At 43.4% G+C, this 21,453-nt stretch overlaps 2 protein-coding genes across 2 annotated transcripts; one reads left to right on the top strand and one right to left on the bottom strand.

Moving 5' to 3' along the window:
- Positions 1 to 7,552: 7,552 nt before the first annotated feature.
- INS49_011468 (uncharacterized protein) lies at positions 7,553 to 8,671 on the top strand (the record flags this gene model as incomplete). Its single annotated transcript, XM_043172183.1, has 1 exon — positions 7,553 to 8,671. One exon carries the CDS (start codon positions 7,553 to 7,555, stop codon positions 8,669 to 8,671), a length of 1,119 nt encoding a protein of 372 aa, XP_043023928.1.
- A 395-nt stretch (positions 8,672 to 9,066) lies between these two features.
- INS49_011469 (uncharacterized protein) lies at positions 9,067 to 20,987 on the bottom strand (the record flags this gene model as incomplete). Its single annotated transcript, XM_043172184.1, has 4 exons — positions 9,067 to 11,979; positions 12,058 to 19,284; positions 19,394 to 19,800; positions 19,865 to 20,987. The coding sequence occupies 4 exons, from the start codon at positions 20,985 to 20,987 to the stop codon at positions 9,067 to 9,069; spliced, it is 11,670 nt and encodes a 3,889-aa protein (XP_043023929.1).
- Positions 20,988 to 21,453: the final 466 nt, after the last annotated feature.

Raw genomic sequence — 21,453 nt, forward strand, 5'->3', positions numbered from 1 at the left:
TTTAATATTGCTTATTAAATAAAGAAATTAAAAAGTATAATTAAAGAATAAATTATTAAAATAAAAGTTAAATAAATAAAGTTAATAAGTTATAAAGATTAATAAATAAAGTATTTAAATAAAGAAAAAGTAAAGTATAAAATAAAAATTATTAATTAAATTAATAAATAATAATATTTTTAATTTTAATATATAAATATTAAATTATAAAATTTAATTAAAAACGCTTATTAAATATAAGCTAATAACTTAAATACTTATAAAATAATAATAACCCTTATTACTTAAACCTTTAATATATAAGCATTATTATAAAAATCTTAAATATAAGGTTTGCCCTTAAAAAGAATATAATTTAAAGTTAGTTAATTATATTGCATTATAAGGTAATTTATAAGTAATTAATAAATATAAACTAAATTTTTATACTTTTATTATATATTACCTTTAATTAAAAAAGTTATTTTATTATTTTTTATTAAAAACCTTTAATAATCTTTTTATCTTTATAATTATATAATATATATACTTAAGTTAATTATATTAATATTAATATAATAACCTTATAATATATAATATAATAATAATATTTAAAATTATATTAATGTAATTTATTAATAAGTTATTAAATTATACTTTAATAATTTAAGTTTAAGTTTTAATATATTATAATTTTCCTAACTTTTTATTATATTTAAATAATTACTTTATCTTTTTAGCTATAATTTATATAATTTTATATTTTAATTATAATATTATTTATATTTATAAAGTATTAAAAAGTATTATTAAAGGTACTTTTTATAAAGGCATTAGCTAAATTGCAATTTTTAATAATTTAATAAATTTTAAAAATTTTATGCTTTTTATATAATTATTAAAAAGCTATAATATTAATTATAAAGCGCTTTTTTTTATTATATTAAGCTTAATTAAGCACTTATATAAAAAGTATAAATTAATATATATTATAAAAGGAATTATTATAATGCTTAAATATATAATAATTTAATATAAAGTAACCGCTAGCATTATAGCTATATTAAAGCTATTAATTATATTATAAAGTTTTAAAATTAAAATGCTTTAAGTTACTTTTTAATATTTAATTAAAGATTAATAAATAATATTACCTTTAATATTTTATTTAAAAGCTTATTAAGTTTATATTTTATTTATAAATATAATAATAACGCTAATTTATAAGCTAAGGTTTTTATTATTAATAAATAAGTTATTAATAAAAATTATTAATTTAACTTAAAATAAATTTAAAGGTATATATTAAAATTTAAATTTTAAGTTATTAACTTATTATTATAGCTAATATTTTAACTTATTATAATTCTTATAAAAAGGCTTTTAAATTTAAGTTACTATTAATAAGTTAAACGCTACCTTAAGTTAATAAATAAAAATAAAGTATGCTTTTTATATATATTGCTTTATATATTATTAAGTATAATTATTAGCTTTATTATTAATAAATATAATCTTTTTACTTTAGCCCTTTTAATAAAGATATAAAGTATTTTTATTAAAAATATTTATAATTATATTATTAAAAATAAGTAACTTATTAAGAGTAAATATCTTTTTTAGCTTATATTAAATATTTACTTTTTTAATCTTTTATTCTTTTAGTTTTAAAAATATTAAAGTATTAAGGAATAATATATTATTAATTTATATAGCAATAATAATAAATATATCCTTTTCTTAATTTATAATTAAAAAATATAAGTTATATATTAAAATAATTATGCTTAAATCATTATAATAAAATTTATAATAAGTTATTTATTAATATATATTAAATTTAATAATATTATATAGTAATTTAATAACTTATATAATAATTTTAAAAGGGTATTTATTTTAAATCTTAAGGAATAAATAATATAAAATAAATTGCTTAAGCTTAAACTTTAATTAAAAATATATTTAAATAATATTTTAAAGCTTTAATTAAAAGCTTTATATTAAAAAAAATAAAGCTAAAATAATTAAAAGCTTTTAATTAACTCTTTAAATAATTAAAATTTATATAAAAATATTATGCTTTTACTTATTATTATATTTAATAATAATAAGCTATAATTTCTTATATAGCTTTTTAATTTTACTTTTAATTTTTATAAATAATATATAACTTAAAAAGCTAAATACCTTTATGCATTTTAAAATTAAAGTATTTAAAGTAAAAAATATTATTATTAATTAACTTTATAATTTCCTTATAATTAAACTTTTTAAATAAGTTACTTAAAGTATTAATTATATTATTATATTAAAGCTAAAAAAAAAAAATTATAATTCTTAACTTTTCGTTAAGTAAAATATATTTCTTTTAACTTATTCTTTAATCCCTTAAATTATTTATATTATTAAAATTATAATAATTTTAATATTATTAAAACTAAATTTAGTTTAAATTAAATAAGCTTATTAAAAGCATTATTTAAGTTAAAAATTAATTAAATATTATTTTTATTATTTTTATTTTAATAATATAGCTAAATTAATATTAATTAAAAAATTATTAAGTTATTTAAAGAATTTAATATAAAATTATATTTATTAATATTAAGCAATTTATATAATTTTTACTAATTATACTTTTCTTGCTATATTTATATATTACTTTATAATAAAAAACTTAATATTTTTATAATATTTAAGTTATTATAAGTATTTAAAGCTATATTAACTTATTATTTAATATAAACTTTATATAGCTTTTTTATAACTTTTTAAATAGTTATTATTTTCTTAAAAGTTAAGGGAATTAATATAAAGTTTTTTATAAGTTTTAAATATATGCTAAAAATAAAAAATATTAAAATAATGCTATTAAAGCTAATTATATTATTTATTACTTTAATAGCTATTTATAAAATAGCTTTCTTAATATAAGTTTTTAAAAGTTTAATATAAAAAATATTAAAAGCTTATTAAAATAAAATATAATACCTTTTAACCTTATTAATAAATTAATATACCTTTATTAATATTTATTTATAAGTAATGCTTATAATTTATATAATGCTTTAAAATTTTATTAAAATAAAATTAATTTTAATATTATAAATAATATAATTTAAAGGTTTTAAATAAGTATTTATTTAATATTATTAAATAGCTTTTTATATATTCTTTATAAAAAGAGAAATTAAAAAATATTTAATTTAAAAAAAAGTTGCTAAATTAATAATTTATAAAATAAATAAAGTAAGTAAATATATAATATTTATAATAATCTTATAATTAAAATTAATATTATTTTAAAAGTTAAACTTAAAATATTATAATATTATAAAATAAAGTTAATAATAATAATAAAACTTAAAAATTACTTTTAAAATAAAAAAATTAATATTATTATAATTAGCATTAATAAAAAGGTATAAAAAATAATTAATTAAAAAGTATTTAAACTTATAATAAAGTTATTAAAGCTTTATTTTTATTAAGAATATTATTAATATATAATTACTTCTTATATTAAGGAAAATTTATTAATATCTTTATTTTTAAATAATTAAGAAGATTTTCTTTAAATATTTATCTTTTTATTAAATTACTTTATTAATAATATTTTAAAGAAAAAAAGAGTTTTTATTTATATTTTAAATATAAAATAAAAAGAAAATAAGCTTATTTATAATATAAAATATTAATAATTTTATTAAAGTATTAACTTATATTATATTAAATAACTTAATAAATAAACTTAAGTTAAATTATATTTATGCTTTATTAACTTATATAATATTTAAATATATAAAAAATACTTAATATTATAAAGCTTAAAATTATTTATATTTAATTATTAAAAATATTGCTATACTTATATTTAATATAATGCCTTAATATTGCTAATAAAAATATTAATCTTAAATAATAAATATCTTTATTATTAAATAATCTTTAAATTTAAAGTAAAGATTAAAGCTATTTATATTATTAAAAAAGTTATAAAAAAAAGCTTAATTTATTAAAAGAATATAATAAATACACTCCTTTTTATTATTATTAATAACTAAAGTTATTATAATGCTAATAACTTTAAAATTAAAATCTTTAAAGCTAATAAAAAATATATTAAATTTATTATTATTAACTTATTATTTAATATCCTTATATATATAAATATATATAGCTTTAATATATTATTAATTTTTAAATAAGTAATTTATTAATTAATATTCCTTTTTATAATATATAAAATACTTTTTCTTTTTATATTATATATTATTATTATTATTTTTATTAAGTTAATATTTATTATTATAATTATCTTTATAAAGTTTTTTATTATAATTATTACCTTTAAATTAATAAGGTTAACTTAAGCAAAAGTTTAATTAAAAGCCATTATCCTTAAAAAAAGTTAAAAATACCTTAAATATTAATTATTATTATTATATTACTTATTAAAATAATATTGCTTTTTAATATTTATAATAATTAAATTACTATTATTTTAATTATTATAATTATTAATATAATTTTATTTATAAGCTTATTAATTATTTTTTATAATTATATATTATAATATAAAGTTTTAAGCTTTTAATATCTTAATATATTATTATAAAATAAAATAAAGTTATTTAATATTTATTAATGCTATTAAAATAATATAATAAAACTTAAAAATGCCTTATATTATTTATAATATTATATTTTATAAAAAGCTATTCTTATAAATAATATATTTAAGTGCTTTATAATAAAGCTATATTTTATTAATAAATATTTAAAGAATATTTATATAATTCTTATTTAAATTCCTTTATTAAAAAATAAAAAAAGTTAAAATATTTTAATTTATAAAATAATTATAATAATTATTATTTATATTAAAGCAATTCTTAAATTTCTTATATATTTAAGTAAATAAGTTTTCTTAATTAATAACTTAAATATAATATATCTTTATTAATCCCTTAAGTATATATAAAAAAGCTACTTTAAATTATTAAGGTTATATTTATAAGTTATTATAAGCCTTATAAAAAAGAAAGATCTTATTATTAAGAATATTATATAATATTTTAATAAATATTTTATTTTTATAATAATATTTATTTAAATTAATTATTATATTTAAGTTAAATAAAAAGTTTTTTATCTTTATTAAAAGTAAAAAGGTATAATAATTATATATTATATAAAAGTTATTAACTAAAGAAAGATTATTACCTTTTCTTAATAAATTAAAAAATCTTAAAGGGCTATTATTATCTTTATTATTATTATTAAGTAAGTTAAGTAATTTAAATAATTTAAAATTAAGAAAATTATTATTATTAAGTAATTCCTTAGCTTTTATTAAGATATAATTAAAATTAAAAATAATATAAATATTTAAATTATAGCTTTAAATTTAATTAATTTTAAATATAATATAATATTCTTACTTTTAATTTATTAGCTATTTAAAATAATTTAATGCTTTAAGAATATATATTAATCCTCTTAAGGTATTTACTTTATAAGTATAAATATTCTTAATTTAAAAAGTTTTCTTAATAATATATAATAAGTCTTTATTAACTTATATAAATATTAACTTAATTTAATTATAAAAGTTTTTAATAAATACTTTATATGCTTTATTACTTAATATATATATTATAGCTTAAATTTAACCTTAAATATAAATATTTAAGTATTATTTACTATTAAGAAATCCTAAGGGATTTATTTATATTAAAGAATTAAATATCTTAATAATGCTTTTAAATATAAAAGTATAATCCATTATAATTAATATTAAGAAACCATTTTAATTAATAATATTGCTTATTATATTTATTATATTATTAATATTTCTTATTATTTTAATAAAATAATAATAAAAATGTATTTAATTTAAAAAAGGAAGTAATGAAAAGGGGAAATAAGTAATATTAAGGGAAAATAAAGAAGTTAAGGGTTACTTTTATAACTTAGCCATTAAGAAGCAAATTAATTCTTTTCTTTATATTTATTTATATAATAAAATATAAATAAATATATTATTAATAAAAATAAATATTAATTTAATTCTTTTAATTATAGCTATTAAATTTAAAAGTTATTATTAAGGTTATTTAAGGCATAATAAATATATATATATTAAAGGTAAAAAAGTTCATTATAATTTCTTATTATAATAACTACCTCTTTATATATTAAATATTATTATTATTATAAATTATGCTATATAAATTCGCAATATTAATAATGTTAATTAATATAACTAAAAAGTTATTTCTTTAAGCCTTATTAATTTATAATTACCCTTATAATCATTAATTAATATTAATTAAGTTATATATTATAATATAATATTTAATTAATATAGTAGTTAATCGTTATTAACTATAAAAAGAAGAAAGGCAAAAGGCTTAACTATGCTAGCTATTTTATATATAATGCCAGGACTGCTGCCTATCGGGCATCCTAACGGGCCAAAGCTGCCTAACCCTAAACAGTCCTCCATACAAACAACACCCATTATTCCCACAATTATAGGGTTATTAATAAAGCATAATTATAATTATTTTAAAAGAGTTTTATAGCTACCCCTTTATTTATAACTTAAAAGTTACTTTTACCCTTTTACCCTTTGCCCCCTTGGCGCCCTTAGCGCCCTTGCTCGCCCTCGTTGCCCTTGCCGCCCTTAGCACCCTTGCCCGCCCTTACCGCCCTTGCCGCCCTCGCCACCCTTGGCGCCCTCGCCGCCCTAGGCGCCCTCGCCGCTCTGGGCGCCCTAGGGCCCTCTGGGCGCTCTGGGGCCCTCTGGGCGCTCTGGGGGCTTTGGGCGCTTTGGGGGCTCTGGGGGCTTTGGGCGCTTTGGGGGCTCTGGGGGCCCTGGGGGCTTTGGGCGCTTTGGGGGCTTTGGGGGCTCTGGGCGCTCTGGGGGCTCTGGGGGCTTTGGGGGCTCTAGGCGCTCTAAGGGCTCTAGGGGCTTTAAAGGCTCTAGGCTTTTTAGGCTTATATTTTTAAAGTATTGCTTAAATTAAAAAATAGCTACTTTAACTTTTTATATATAAGGTAAACTGAAAAAAATACCTAGTTTTATTAATATAATACTAAGAAAAGGAAGTACTGGGTGGGCCAACGCTGGAAGCTAGGTGGGCGTACGCTAACTCGGGGAAACAGGGTCTCGGTGTAACAGCACACTTACACACAGCAACGATCCACAACACGCTGAATCCACCTCCATAATGACAACTAAAACATCCACCAGGGTTTACACCAGCAGCTCTTGGAGTAATTGTTTACGGTACTGACTTACCAGTCTCCTTTACGGACATTTGGAATCACCGAGAATCCTATGTCCCGTTCAGTGAATCGAGTCGCCCGGTCCTAGAATCAAGTTGCTTCTTGGCTACGAGCTTCACTTGCGCTCCCAGGCTACGAATCTGGACATGCCGATTTTGAGTTGGCTGGCTCAGATGTTTAGTCTCTCATCCTAACATGCAAAATTATTCTTTGTCCACTGTAGACCTTTAGTCCCAAGCAACACTTTCGTGGGAAACATCGCTGCCCGTTCACGATGACCGTCGTCGGTTCTCTCCCGACCGCCCAGTCCGCACTCAAGGTGGTCGGGTCTAATGACCTCGTGGTAACCAAGGACACTGCCCTACCCGTATTGGCCCGGTCCGAGTTGCTCGTGCGAGTGGCCTGCGTCTCTATCAACCAGGTCGACGGCAAATCAGCGGACATGTCACCCACTCCCGGGGGAACCAGCGGCACCGACTTTTCCGGCGTCGTGGTTGCCCTGGGCGCCGACGTCGACACTGGAAAATGGCGCATAGGCGACCGGGTGATGGGTGGGATCTTTGGCAACAACCCTCTTCGTCATGACAACGGTGCCTTTGCCGAGTACGCGGCAGTTCCAGACCGTCTGGTCTGGCACATACCCGCCAGTATGGACTTTGCCACAGCCGCCTCGCTGCCGGCGGCCCTGGCAACCGTTGGGCTGTCCTTTTTCCAATACCTCCAGATCCCCATGCCAGACCCGACAGGACCCCTGCAGCTCGAGATGGGGAAGGGGACAAACCCAACCTACGTGCTGGTCTACGGCGGTGGCACTGCGACAGGAGCCATGGCTATCCAAGTTCTGAGGCTGCTTGGCCTGACTCCCATCACCACTTGTTCAGAAGCATCGGCGGCACGGTCGATCGAGCTGGGAGCCTCCGCCACCTTTGACTACCGCTCTCCCAACTGCGGGACCGAGGTGCTCGACCACACGTCGGGCTCCCTGGCGCTTGCGCTGGACTGCATATCCAGCTCAGACTCGATGGCTGCCTGCTACAAGGCGCTGGGCCCCGCAGGCGGCCGCTACGTAGCCCTCGACCCGTTCCCCCTGCGCGGGCACACCAGGCGCAGCGTCGAGCCCGACTGGATCTGCGGCTACACGCAGTTTGGCCACGACGTGGCCTGGGCGCCGCCGTTCGACCTGGACGCGCGCCTCGACGACCGCGCGACCGCCGAGGCCTGGTACGTCCTCGCCCAGCGCCTGCTTGACGAGGGCATGGTCGTGCCGCAGCCGCTGGAGCTGCGCCGTGGGGGGTTGGCTGCCGTCGGCGAGGGGATGCATCAGGTGCGCAAGGGGCAGATAAAGGGGAAGAAGCTGGTCTATTCCATTGCTGAGCAGCTGTGTGTGGCTTGACCGATGGAAGAGGTTGTTTTTGTAATTGCTTTTGGTTTTTATCTGACATCACCACATTAATCACAAACAAAATTCCAAATTGAGCAAGCCATTCATAGTCCAACGAGAAGCTAATCCTTCTTGTCTCATCTGTTCTCTCCATTTCTGGTTGACATACCCCTTGGCGAAGCGGTAGGAAGATGGCCGTTGCAGTAAGACAAGTAGAATTACAGCTTGCGTAAGATTGCTTTAAGAAGTCAGAGAAAGGTATAGATGGTCGACGTTACATACAGGCTTGCACAAGGATGAATGGCAACGACGTTCCTGTAGAATAGAAATACATGAAAGTGTGTTTAATTAAGCTATCTAATATGATCAGGTGTTGCCTTGCACATGCTATGACAGTCAGATGAGTTTCATGTCTCCCCCATGTATGGAGAGATCATGGGCATCCCACTCTCCAACAAGGCCTCAATATACGCAGTGATCAAAGGGTCCAAGCCCTGCTGCCCAGCACGAACCAGCCATTCCTCCATGTCGACCTCGTCAAATGTCCCACCGTAGACCCTCTCCAAGTGCGCCCGAAACTCGCCCATGGGCGACTTGACACCACCAGAATGGTGCCGGGAACGGATTCCCGCCCGCCGCGGGTCCGGCGCACCCTGTGGCAACGCCAGCTCCAGAGCCGCAGCCGTTATCTGGCCGACGATGACGTCGAGCGGACCAAAGTCGAGATAGCCCTCCGCGCGCTTCAGCCGAGGCGCGCAGCGCATGGCCAGGGAGTATCGCAGGATGCCGTTCATGGCGTCCGAGTTGGGGGCCTGCTCGCTGACCAGCGTGCAGGGCCGGTGCACGGCGACGCTGAGCGACGAAGCAGTCCCCTGCAGGTCGGCGACCAGGTTCTCCAGGAAGACCTCGCCGGCCCACTTGCTCGCGGTGTAGCCGTCCTTGCCGCTCTTGGCCGGCGGGGACGCCTTCAGGGAGCCCGGCCTGGGCGCCGGGTTGCCCGACAGGAGCACGGCGCGGCTGCTGGAGAGGAAGAGGATCGGGACGGACCGCGGCAGCGCCAGGGACGCCAGGGTGTGCAGGGATTCGAGGTTGGGCGCGCGCAGGGAGTCGAAGTGGTTGAGGCAGTGGCCGTTGGCGCCGGCGTGCAACACCACGTGGATGGTCTGCTGGAGCTTCTTGCGCTCTGCGGGCGTGAGCCCCAGCATTGGCGAGAGCAAGCTGCCCGTGTAGCAAGAGATCTTGGTGTTCTGTGGGAGCGTAGCCTGGTCGTCGCCCGGTACGGCGATGCAGTGTACCTTGCTCACGGCTGCGGATTGCAATAGGGAGTCCAGAAGATGTCCGCCCAGGAAAGAAGTCGCCCCGGTCAGCAGGACCTCGATGCCCTCACCCTCCATTCGGATCAACTTGTTATCAGTCTCGAACAGATTCTGCGTCTGAAGTTGCTGTATCTGATCCCGCAGCCAGGCTGGCACAGCCGTCTCGGCCGCCCAGTCTATCTCGTCTTTGTCCTGCCCGGTGGAACCGGAGGCACGGTCAAAGACGCAGTGGGTCATGGCGCGCAGTGTGGTAGCCTCGTACAGCTGTTTCGTACTCACTGCCACCCCTGTGGTTTCCTTGATGGCCTTTTGGAGCTTCATGAGCAACAGCGAATTGCCGCCACACAGGAAGAAGTCAGACGATGGCCCGAGACGCCTGTCACCAATCGCGGGTAGCACGCGCTCCCAGAGGAGGCGCAGCTCGCCTTCGCGTACAGTCATCTTCTCGGTGCTCTTGGACACACTGTCTTTTGCTTCTGTTAATGGCAGAGCTGCGATGGCCTTGCGATCTAGCTTGCCGTTGGACGTCGTTGGCATTGTGCCTAAAATGTAGATGGAAGCTGGGACGAAAGCCTGCGGCAGCCTCACGCGGGCAAGCATTCGAGCGAGGTCGGACTCATCGAAAGGAGCATCAGGGTCTGAAAGTGTGGCGTGGGCTGCTAGCACATGGCTGCGAAGGGTGACTACTGCGGACGCGAGTGTTCCTTCCGAAGCCTGTAGCAGAGCCGATTCGACTTCTTGCAATTCTATGCGCTGTCCTCTCAGCTTGATCTGCGTGTCTCCATCCAAGCGTCCCAGACACAGCAAGGTGCCATCCGAGAGGAGGCGTCCTTTGTCGCCCGTCCGGTACATGACCCGGCGTCTGTTGGAGCCATCGGCCATGACATCCGACACGAACTTGGCCCTTGTTTGGTCAGGCTGGTCGAGATAGCCCAGGGCGACACCTGAACCGCCGATGCAAATCTCTCCGGTATACCCGACTGGCTGTGGGTGACCGCTGGCATCGACTATGCAGACGGAGTAGTTGGGCAGCGCCTTCCCAACTGCGTACTGGGCCCAAGTGCCATATGAGAGACACGAAGCGGCCTCGGCCCCCAACGGAATGGGCTGGAATGTGGCCGCCGCCGTGATCTCGGTCGGGCCGTAGCAGTTGGTGAGGCTCAAGCTGGGCAGTCCCAGGCGATGCAAGTCAGTCTTGAGCTGACGAGGGACCTGTTCGCCGCCCGAGAAGGCAAAACGCCAGGCGTGATTCCTCTGCAACACGTCGCCTGCCGAGTTGACCCAGGCCAGGTACTCGGTCGGCGTCGCGATGGTGAACGACACGCCCTCGCGCTGCATCAGCTTCGCCAGCTCGACCGGGTCGCGCCTGATGTCGCCCTGTGCGATGACGAGGTGGCCACCGTTGGCGAGCGCCGAGAACACCTGGATGAGGGACATGTCAAAGCCCAGAGAGCTTTGCTGCAGGACACACTCCTGCTTCAGGCCCATTTGGCGCGTTTTGAGTGCGACATGGTTGACAAAGTTGGCCTGTGTCAGGACGATTCCCTTAGGAGTGCCTGTCGAGCCGCTGGTGAATAGCAGAATGGCTGGTGCGTCTGGCTCAGCTGCAACTGGGACCGGCGATATGGTTTGATCTTCATCATAGGTACCTATCTGAAGTGCGAGGACTCCGGGAAACAATCGGAGCAGCTCCTGCACGCGCTTCTCTGTTCGCGCATGGCAGAGCAGGATTGCAGGCCGACACTCCCGTATCATGTCTGCATGGCGTGAAGCAGGAAGACTGGTGTCCAGAGGGACGTAAACTTTTCCCAGATGGAGGGTAGCGAGCAAAGACACGACGCCATCTATTGAAGGCTCGCACAGGACAGCAACTCGATCCCCGGAGACTCCCGCACATTCAATTCTCTGGGCCACCTGGTTGACCCTAGCCGCGAGCTGGTCGTACGAGAGTCTACCCCACGCGTCTGTGATGGCTGTTTGAGTCGGATATAAAAGCGAGATATCCTGTACGCGATGGGATAGAGTTGCTGGCCAGCCAAACTCTATCTCGGGACCCTTGCCCAACTGCAAAGCGTGACTCACTTGGGCAGCGTCGTGCAGCATAAGGTCAGCCACTGCCACCTGAGGATCACCGGCGACAGTTTCCAGCAGGCCAAGGTACGTGTCCAATAATGTGCGACATGCGTCCTGGCTATACAATTCCGCCAGGCAGAACATCTGGACTAGGCACCCAGTCTGGGTCTCGATGAAACCAAGGCTGACGTCGTAGGGGTTCTCTGCCTCCTTCGCCTCCTTTGTAGATAGCTGCATACGGCACTCGTCGCCAAGCGGCAGATTCCACATGTCCATACCACCCACCGCTGCGCGGTAGTTGATAGCGGCCTGAAACAGCGGGTTTGTCCCCGAGGCGCGTGGGGTCTTCGTCTGGTCGAGAATGCGATCGAACGGCACAGTACCGTGCGCAAAGACCCCCATCGCCTTCCGCGACGCCCCGAGGGCGACATCCGCAAAGGTGGCTTTTCTCGGGACGCTGTGCCTCAGGGGGAGCATGTTGACGAAGCAGCCCACGGTCTGCGTGAACCGCTCGTCTCGCCGGTTGGCATCGACGACGCCAACACAGACGTCCTCGATGTTGGCCAGCCGAGCTAACAGGACCTGCAGGAGGGCGAGGTGCAGATGGAAGGGACTTATTCGCAACTGCTTGCAGATCTTCTTCTGCGCCGCGAGCTGGGCCGGACTCAGCTCACGATCCAAATAGTGGCTTCCGCCCTCTTGCTGCTCTGGATTGGTCAATGTTGAACGGTCAAGCCCACGAGCCATGGGTAGAAGCGGAAGTGTGTCAGGCAGGGTGCCAAACTCAGCACGCCAGAAGGCGAGGTCCTGATCCAGCACACCGGTGCTTTCCTCGGCCAGCTGGTGGATGGAGTAGTCCACGTACGAGACTCCATCCACCTTGTCGAGTGGCTGCAGCCGGTACGCTCTGTCCACGTCGCGGAGGAATAGTGCCAAGCTCCAGCCATCCATGAGGATGTGGTGGTAGCCGAGGACGATATCATTCTCGGTGGCAGACCGGCCCAACACAGCTATCGCCATCGTCTGTCCTCTCTCGAGGTCCCACACACGGGTCGTGAACCGTGAAAGTGTCTCCCGGAGAGCGGTATCGTCGGCGTCATCGGTGTGTGTCAGCTCGAACGCAGACGTGGCCATGACGCCCTGCATGGGGTGCCCGTCCTCAAGCCGGGAGAAGAAGCAGGTGCGCAGGCACTCGTGATGGTTGACGACCAGCTGCAGCGCACGTCGTAGCCGAGCCATGCTGACGTGACCTTGCACGCGGTAGTGAAAGGCTGTGTTGTATGCTGCGGGATCTTCGAGATGTTTGGAGACGAACCAGATACGTGATTGCGCGGCAGACATTGGTGCTTCGCGGATTATGACTGGCTCGGCCACTTCCTCATCCTTCCCGTTCTCGTCCATGCTGTCAAAATTGTTGCCATTGCGGCCAGATTTCTCCGAGCTAAGGTCTTCATTGCTCACAGAGCCAGACACTGGTGTGATAGCAGACTCTGGAGTCCTAGAGCCCGATATGGGAGTGACTGCAGACGATGGTGTGACCACAGACAATGGCGTCGAAGACATGGATCTGTCTCCGAGTCTGCTGTGCTTTGCAGTAAAATAGCTACCATTCGGGGGCGACGAACTTGGTGGAGTAGGAGCAGCCTCCAAGGCAGGTGATGCTGCACTTCGAGCTGCGGGAGCAACAGGAGCGACAGGAGCGACAACCGCAGGAACAGGAACAGAGGCAACAGAAGTATTAGCAGGGTTAACAGTCGCGTTCGTGTTCTTGACTTCCTTCACTTCCTTCTCACGTGCTGTCTCGTTCACCTTGGCTTTGATGCGGTCAGCTAGGATCTTCTTGGTTGCCTGGACACATATCTGCAGCACGGTATCGCCGCCCAGGATCTTCACCACTGGCAGCTCGGTATCGAGGTCTTTGAGGAACCATGTCCGAATCTCGACGGCAACGAGAGAATCTATGCCCAGGTCTATCACGGGCCGCTCGAGGTCCTCCTGTACTGAGCCAGCCGGCAATTGCAGTATGGTCTCGAGCTTGGCCCCGAAAGCCGCTGCCACAACTGCCACTGCCTGCTCCTCGGACTCGGACTCGTTGACTTGTTCTCGAACGTTGCTGCCAGAGACACGGCCCGGAAGCTGCTGCTGCGATGCAGAAAGCGTGCTGTATGGTGCCAGCGACATGAGTTGTGGGTTTGAAACCCACAAGGCTTTGCTCTTCTGGTTGGGCTGCATGGGCTCGGTCGGTGGCTCAAGACCCATGGTGATATCGTGACTGCCTAGACTTGCTTCAGCCTCAGAGGACCGAGGCTTGCCCGCCCGCACGGCCTGAGCAAAGGCATCTTGTACGTCTGTCTCGGACAGCGGGATGAAGCGCATGCTGCGGAAATGGTCTTCTAGCAGGCGGTATCTGTCGGAGCGGGTGACATAGCCGGTGTCAGCCACCCATCCAATATGAATGACTGAGGTGGCCAGGCCGCGTGAGCGGCGCCGCTCTACGATGGCGGCCATGAACAAATTGGCGGCGTGATAGTTGGCTTGACCAACATTACCGACGGTGCTGGCTGTTGAAGACGTGAGGATGAAGAAGTCAAGCGGTGACTGGCTCGCGTCACTGAAGATGTCGTCGAGAATCTCGGTGCCGATGACCTTGGGATCCAGGGTGCCGTTGAGTTGTTGGGCGTTCATGTCGAGGACCATCTTGTCGTGGAGGACCATTGAGAAGTTGCACACACCTGAAATAGGCGGCATGGTCTGGCGGACCTTGTCTACTACCTCGAATACCTGGTCCTGCCGTGTAGCATCCATAGCCATCATTTTAACAGACGCTCCGGCGCGATGGGCTTCCTTTTGAAGACCAGCATCGACCTTAGGATTCCGGCTGGTGATGACAATGTGCCTGGCACCTTGACGTATCATCCATTGGCAGATAGAAAGCCCCAGACCCCCAGATCCGCCAACTATGAGATAGGTGCGGTCTGGTCTGAGCAATCCAAGTGGATCAAGAGGCTGCACAGTCAGGGGAAGCGCTTCCCGCTGGCGCCAGTCTGTTATGTACCGTTGGTGAGCGAGGGTGGAAGAGTCTGCTCCGGCCAGATCAGCTGCTGCTATGACATTGCACTGAGGCTCATCGATGTCCTTGAGGATTTCAGCCTCAAGCAAAATCGACAGAGAAGTATCGCTCTTCAGGGCGTTCTGCAGAAGCTCGGCATCCAATCTCCACACCTCACAGGTGGGTGGTAGACAAGCCTTTAGCTGCTCGCCCCCATGTGTGTCATGTCCAGGCTCTGAACAGTCGACGAATAGGTCGATGTTCCGAGGCATGACATGCCTGGCCGTTCGTCTCGACATGTTTGCGTGAATCTGGATCCAGCTTTCAGGGACGTCGCGCCCGGCCCTAGATGAGACACAGTAGACGCGTTGTCCAACCTGGGCCAATTCTGCTCCAACCTGTTCCGCCATTTCCAGCTCTGGATCAAGTAACAGCACAGAGCCGGCCTTGTTTGCATGTGCTCGAGTGATCAGAGCATGTTGCAGAAGGTTGTTGGCTATAGCTTCCAAGGCTGCTGGTGTACACAGGGCTGAATCAACAGCGACCACATCCTTGGGCTCTAATAGCAGTCTCGAGGCATTTGTGTGGCAAATGGAAACAACCGAATGGCCCTGCTGTTGTTGACCACAAAGCAAGTAGAGTTCTTGGCCGTGCTGACGTGGAATCTGGATGGAGTATTGGACCTGAACTTGTACGTGATCTCCTTCATCCAGTGTGAGTAGTTCATGTTCGGCAGCCTGCAACACCATCCTGGAGGACCCATTTGCGACGACAGCATGGACAGCGATATTGGTTGCGTCAGTGGCTTTGACGATCGGCCGTGTCTTGGCATTGTACCGTTCATCCAAGGCTGTATCTGGCATGACACGGGGGATCCTGACCATGCCGCCGGCCAGAATCTCAGACTCGGGCTCGATGGCCCACAGCAGATCCGACTTCTCCTCTGCTTCGAGCACGTCCATGTGTCTCAGACGCAACAAGGCCTCAACACAGTGCCGGGCGTCCAGAGCAGGTCTCTCACCGGCCCCAAGCCCAAGCACCTGCAGCTTGAGGTGTGGTAATTCCACAGGAGCCACGCGAGATATTCCGCGGATCATGCTGGCTCGCGGGGTATACGATGCGCCTGCACTGGTCACCCACAGCATGTTCCTGGCCGACATCAGTAGTTGCTGCAGCTTATTCAGCCGGCCCTCCTTCATGGGCAGCTTTGCGAATAGAGGCTCATCGATGTCGTGGAGGCACAAGACGTCCATTGCTGGAGTCAGGTGGGAATCTTTCAGCCCATCAACGCTCGGTACGATCCGCATCTGCGGCCGCCATGTGCGAGGAATGAGCTCCTCGATTTCGTCTATCACCTTACTGCAGCCAAGGCGGCGGCCTCCAATTACCAACAAGGGCGTCGCAGGAGCTGGGAGCTCGGACGCAAACGTTAGAGGCTGAAGAAGGCGCAGCAAGTTTTCGTCGACGGCTCGGCTCACGACGCACGAGGTGACGTGCTTGCTCTCGTCTTCATTGTCGTAGAAGACAGTATCGGCACCAGAGAAGCCCGAACGGCGCAGTAGCCTATGCCACTCCCCTGGCGAGACCGTCGGGCCAAGTCGCTCGTCGTCGCTTTGCCACCACCCAGGTAGACCACCGAACAGGAAGCCGCTGACCATACTTTGAACTCCGGTGTTGTCTGAAAGCACGAGATAGCCCCCCGGTCGTAATAGGGCTCGGGCATTCTGTAGGGTGCTCTCTAAGTCATGAGTGGCAGATAGCACGTTGGACGCGATGACGATGTCGTATGAGTTCAGACTGAACCCCTGATCATGCAAGTCTGCCTCAATGTCCAGTGTCTTGTATATTAACCTCTCAAACCCTGCAAGCCTGTCGGCTGCGTCGGGGAAAACACTCGACGAGGCGTCCGTGTACGTGTAAGAATCGTACAAATTGTCGATGGCATTGAGGATGCTCCATGCCGTGTTACCTGTGCCAGCACCGATCTCCACCATGGCGCAGCGTGGAAATTTGAAAGTGATCTGTTGAAGCAGTTGGCCGATAGCATGGTCGGTAACTACCGACGCTGACGGCGAGTACTGCTTCAGCAGGTCGTCCTGGCTGACGGTTTCCAGCAGCTGCTTCTGGCCCCGAATAACTTGGGCCAGGTCGGCGCCGATGGTGTGCACCAGCTTCAACTCGACGGAATCAGGGTCAGGATGCTCGTGGACCAGCCTCTTCAGGACATGTTGCGTGTCGTCCGCGAGCCACTCAGTGCTCAGGAGCGGCGACTCGCCCTCGCTCACTGCCCCGAGGTGATCCTCAAAGGCGTCCAACATTTTTCGATGGTGTGGCTGCAGTGATCTGCGCTCATCCGCCTTCACATCTTGCACAACCCTTTGCATGTAGAAGAGAGCGAGACGCTCGGTTGTCACATTGGCTTGCAACGCACGAGCGTCCAGTAGGGGGTCGCGCGGCGGGAGCACCAGGCCCATGGACGCGTCGTGGCCATGCACCGTTTTCAAAAAGACGCGTTTGTCCAGAGAGGCGTTCTGGCCACCAGCCGATCTCGTAGATAGACCCTCAACCTGGACAAAGGCTTGACCTGACTGGGCATCGTACACGTTCACGTCGCCATCCAGCGCAGCTCCCGTGGCCGAGACAACCCAAGCGTCAAAGGTGCATGTCGTGTCGTCGGTGCCATGCAGGACAGTCACGCCTGGGTCGATTATAACTCGGTCTATGTGCGAAGGCAACAGCGCCGACTTCAGCTGCTGGCTCGACGGGTGTGTGTGTGCAACAAACAGGGATTGGAAGGCGACGTCCAGGACGGCCGGGTGCAAGACATACTGGGCGCTCAGCGACTTGGCCGGCCAAACGCCCGTGGCTGCAGCATAGCCGAGACAGCGGTAGCTTTCCGTGATTGCCTGGAAATTCTCTGTGTAGTTCAAGCCGATGCCACGGAACATGTCGTAGACAGGCTCGCTCTCAACGTGGACGACGTTGTCTGGGACTGGTTCTCGAGGTGGGAGGACCGGGCCACAAGCCTGACCAAGCTCGATGGCCAGCCTGCCGCTGCATGTGTGTATCATTGCCCCTGTGAACTCATTCTGGCAGACATAATACGAGAATTGTGCTCGTATCACGCCATGGGCTTTGCTCTGGCCTGTTTCATGGAGCACCTGGACTGTAAATAAAGTCTCCACGCCGTGCTTGTTGTCAGGCACCACAACCGGCCGAAGGATATTGACGTCCTCTACCGAGAGCTGTCGAATCGGCCGTCCATTCACACCTGCAGTGGCTGCGGCAAGTGACTGGGCCGCCTGGGCCGCAATGGAGACGTAGGCGGCTCCTGGCAGCAACACTTCCTGGAGCACTTCGTGGCCGCGCAGCCATGGCATCTCACTCAGCCTGAGGACATTACGCCATCTCAGCTCGCGCTCGTTATCGTCCGGGACACGGCGTCCCAGCAGCTCGTGGCCGGTATCACGGCTGGTGCGGTATCGCATGGACGTGCGCGATTCCCGCCAGTAAACTTGGTCATGGTCCCAAGCATAGGTGGGCAAGCCTTTGGGTATCTTGGGCGCTGGCGGGGACGATTCGAAGAAGCTATTACGGTAGCCTGCGAAGTTGACATAGGAAGGCCCTAGCTGGGACCAAACCTGCCCGATGGCAGCTTGGAAGGCCTCGACATCACTGGTGTTGCGTTTGAGAAGGCCGGTGTATCGCGGGACTGCACCGTATGCCGCCTTGAGCGTTTGTTCAGTCGGGCCTTTCAACGCTGGATGTGGCCCGATCTCGATAGCGACGTCAAATGGACCTCCGTGCCAGATGGAAGATTCGATAGCCTGCGAGAACTTGACTGTCTGAACCATATTCGCAACCCAATAGGAGCCCCTGAGAGAGCCCAAGTCCCCACCCGGCTTGAGTAGACGTGTGTCGCCACGCACACTCGAGTTCCACACACAACGATCTGGTTTAGGTGGCGTGACTTGGATATCACATGCCAGGAGAGATTGCAGATACTGGTCTGCACAGGCATTCATGTGGTGGGAGTGATATGCCGTGTCGACCTGAAGCTGGCGCGCAAATGTGTTTGCTAGGTCGAGCTGCTTCTTGGCCTCAACAACGGCGTCCAAATCACCGGACAGAGTGGTGCTCTGCGGGCCGTTGCTGGCGGCCACTGCGAGGCGTCCGTTGAATGCAGGCTGGCGACAGAATTGCGACGCTGCTTCCATCGACAGCCCAACAGCTATCATGCCACCCTTCTGCCCGCTCTCTCCCTGGGAGAGATGCGCCCGCGAAGACGGCCCGTACGCGGTGGGTGGATCGCCGCGTCTGGAGCACCCAGCTCAAATCTTGAAGGTCCAAGTCGGCATGGTTTTGCAGATGGACCAGGTGCGCCTGCACGGTTCGCAGCAGTGATGGACCCGAGCTGGCCGAGAAGAGCAGTGGACCCACGACACCGCCGGGGACATCTACATCGGTCCCAGGAGGTGACCAGCTCTCAATGATTGCGTGGGCATTGGTGCCACCGAAACCAAAACTGTTGACGCTGGCTCGCATGGGGCTACCTGCTGGCGGCTGAGGCCATGGAAGCCGAGATGTTGGGATCTGGAGGGCTCCGGGTCCATAGTACTCAGAAATCTTTGGGTTCAATTCGTTAAAGTGCATATTGGGGGGTATTGTCCGATGCTTTAAGCTGAGGAGGACCTTGATTACGCCTGTTCAGATGGTCAGATTCGGACAGTAAACATCACCAAGATGAGAGAACAAGAGACAACGAACCTGCTAGGCCGGCGCAACCTTCCAAGTGGCCGATTATTGTCTTGACGGAACCGACATGGATGGTCTGGGGATCGGCCTTGGCTTCACCGGTTTCACCGTCGCGGTAGAAGGCCTCGTAGACAGCGCGCGCCTCCACCGGATCGCCAGCCTGGGTTCCTGTGCCATGGCACTCGAAATACTGCGGCGGATCCCGCATCGGGTCCAGGCCTGCGCGACGGTATGTCTGTCGTATCAGTGCCGCTTGCGCCGGCGCAAACGGCATTGTGATGCCAGGGCTCTGTCCATCAGAGTTCACCCCGGTCGCGCGAATGACCCCCTCGATTGGGTCACCGTCTCGAAGAGCTCGGCTGAGTGGCTTGAGCAGCAGCGCAGCGATCCCTTCACCGCGCGCATACCCGTTCGCGGTCTTGTCCCACATACGACTCTGCGAGTCGGGCGACAGCATATGCAGCTTTGACTCAGCGATATAGGGAGTAGGCTCAAGGATAAGGTTGGTGCCGCCAACAATGGCCGTATCACTGTCGCCGTTGCGGAGGCCCTGAACGGCGTGGTGGAGGGCTACCAGCGAGCTGGAGCAGGCCGTATCGATGGTCACAGAAGGACCCTTGAGGTCGAAGACGTAGGAGACACGGTTCGAGAGGATGCTGTTGGCAGAGCCTGTAGCGTTATACTTTGGTAAAGTCTCGGTGTCGCGGGCCTGGATGACCGAGTAGTCATTCGTCATGACCCCGACATGTACCGAGGTCGAAGACCCTCTCAGTTTCTCGAGTGGTACACCAGCCGTCTCACACGCCTCGTATGTCACCTCGAGCAGCAGCCGTTGTTGAGGGTCCATGCCGGCCGCCTCTACCGGGCTGATGGCGAAAAAGCCCGCATCGAAGACACGGTTGTCCTCCTCCAGAAGATACGACTTTGGTTTTACGTCTGTCGAACCATGTGTCTCTCCGTCCGGGTGATAGAAACGCTCTAGGTTGAAGCGTTTTGGGTCGAAATGCCTTACAACATCACGAGGCTCCCGTAGCAACTCCCAGAGCTTGGATGTGGAGCTGGAACCCCCTGGGAACCTGCAAGCCGACCCAATAATCGCGATTGGCTCTTCTGCGGCTCGATAAGTTGACGACATGGTGGCTGCTGGTCTTGGGCAAAAAAGGCAGGATCGATAGTACCCCAGGAAAGATTTATTAATGAGGAAGATAGAGAAGCATAAATTTCAATCATTGACACGATTTCTTGATGTGTTAGAAAAGAGTGTCATAGAGGAGCAGAAAGGTCTCGATGTGCCCTTTGCTTCGCTTGCCTGGATTGTGCGGGGCAGCTGGTACCGGATACCTTGACATTGGCCCTTTTATAACTATCAACCTCTGAGGATAACCAGTATCACGCGCTCGGGCGCTCAGGAAACCAATGTTGTGAACTTGAGCGCCGGCCCTTTCTGACTGTCAACTGCTGTCGTACCCCCATAGCATCTGTATCTCCACAAATACAGCACAAGTGCCATCCAAGGCCTCGTGAGAAGCATTCGGTAAAAGCTGCATGTAATTACAATGCACCACAACCGATCAACCGACTAGGGTCGGACAACGCCGTAG

Source organism: Diaporthe citri (assembly GCF_014595645.1).
Source record: "Diaporthe citri strain NFHF-8-4 chromosome Unknown scaffold_5, whole genome shotgun sequence".
Taxonomy (NCBI): domain Eukaryota; kingdom Fungi; phylum Ascomycota; class Sordariomycetes; order Diaporthales; family Diaporthaceae; genus Diaporthe; species Diaporthe citri.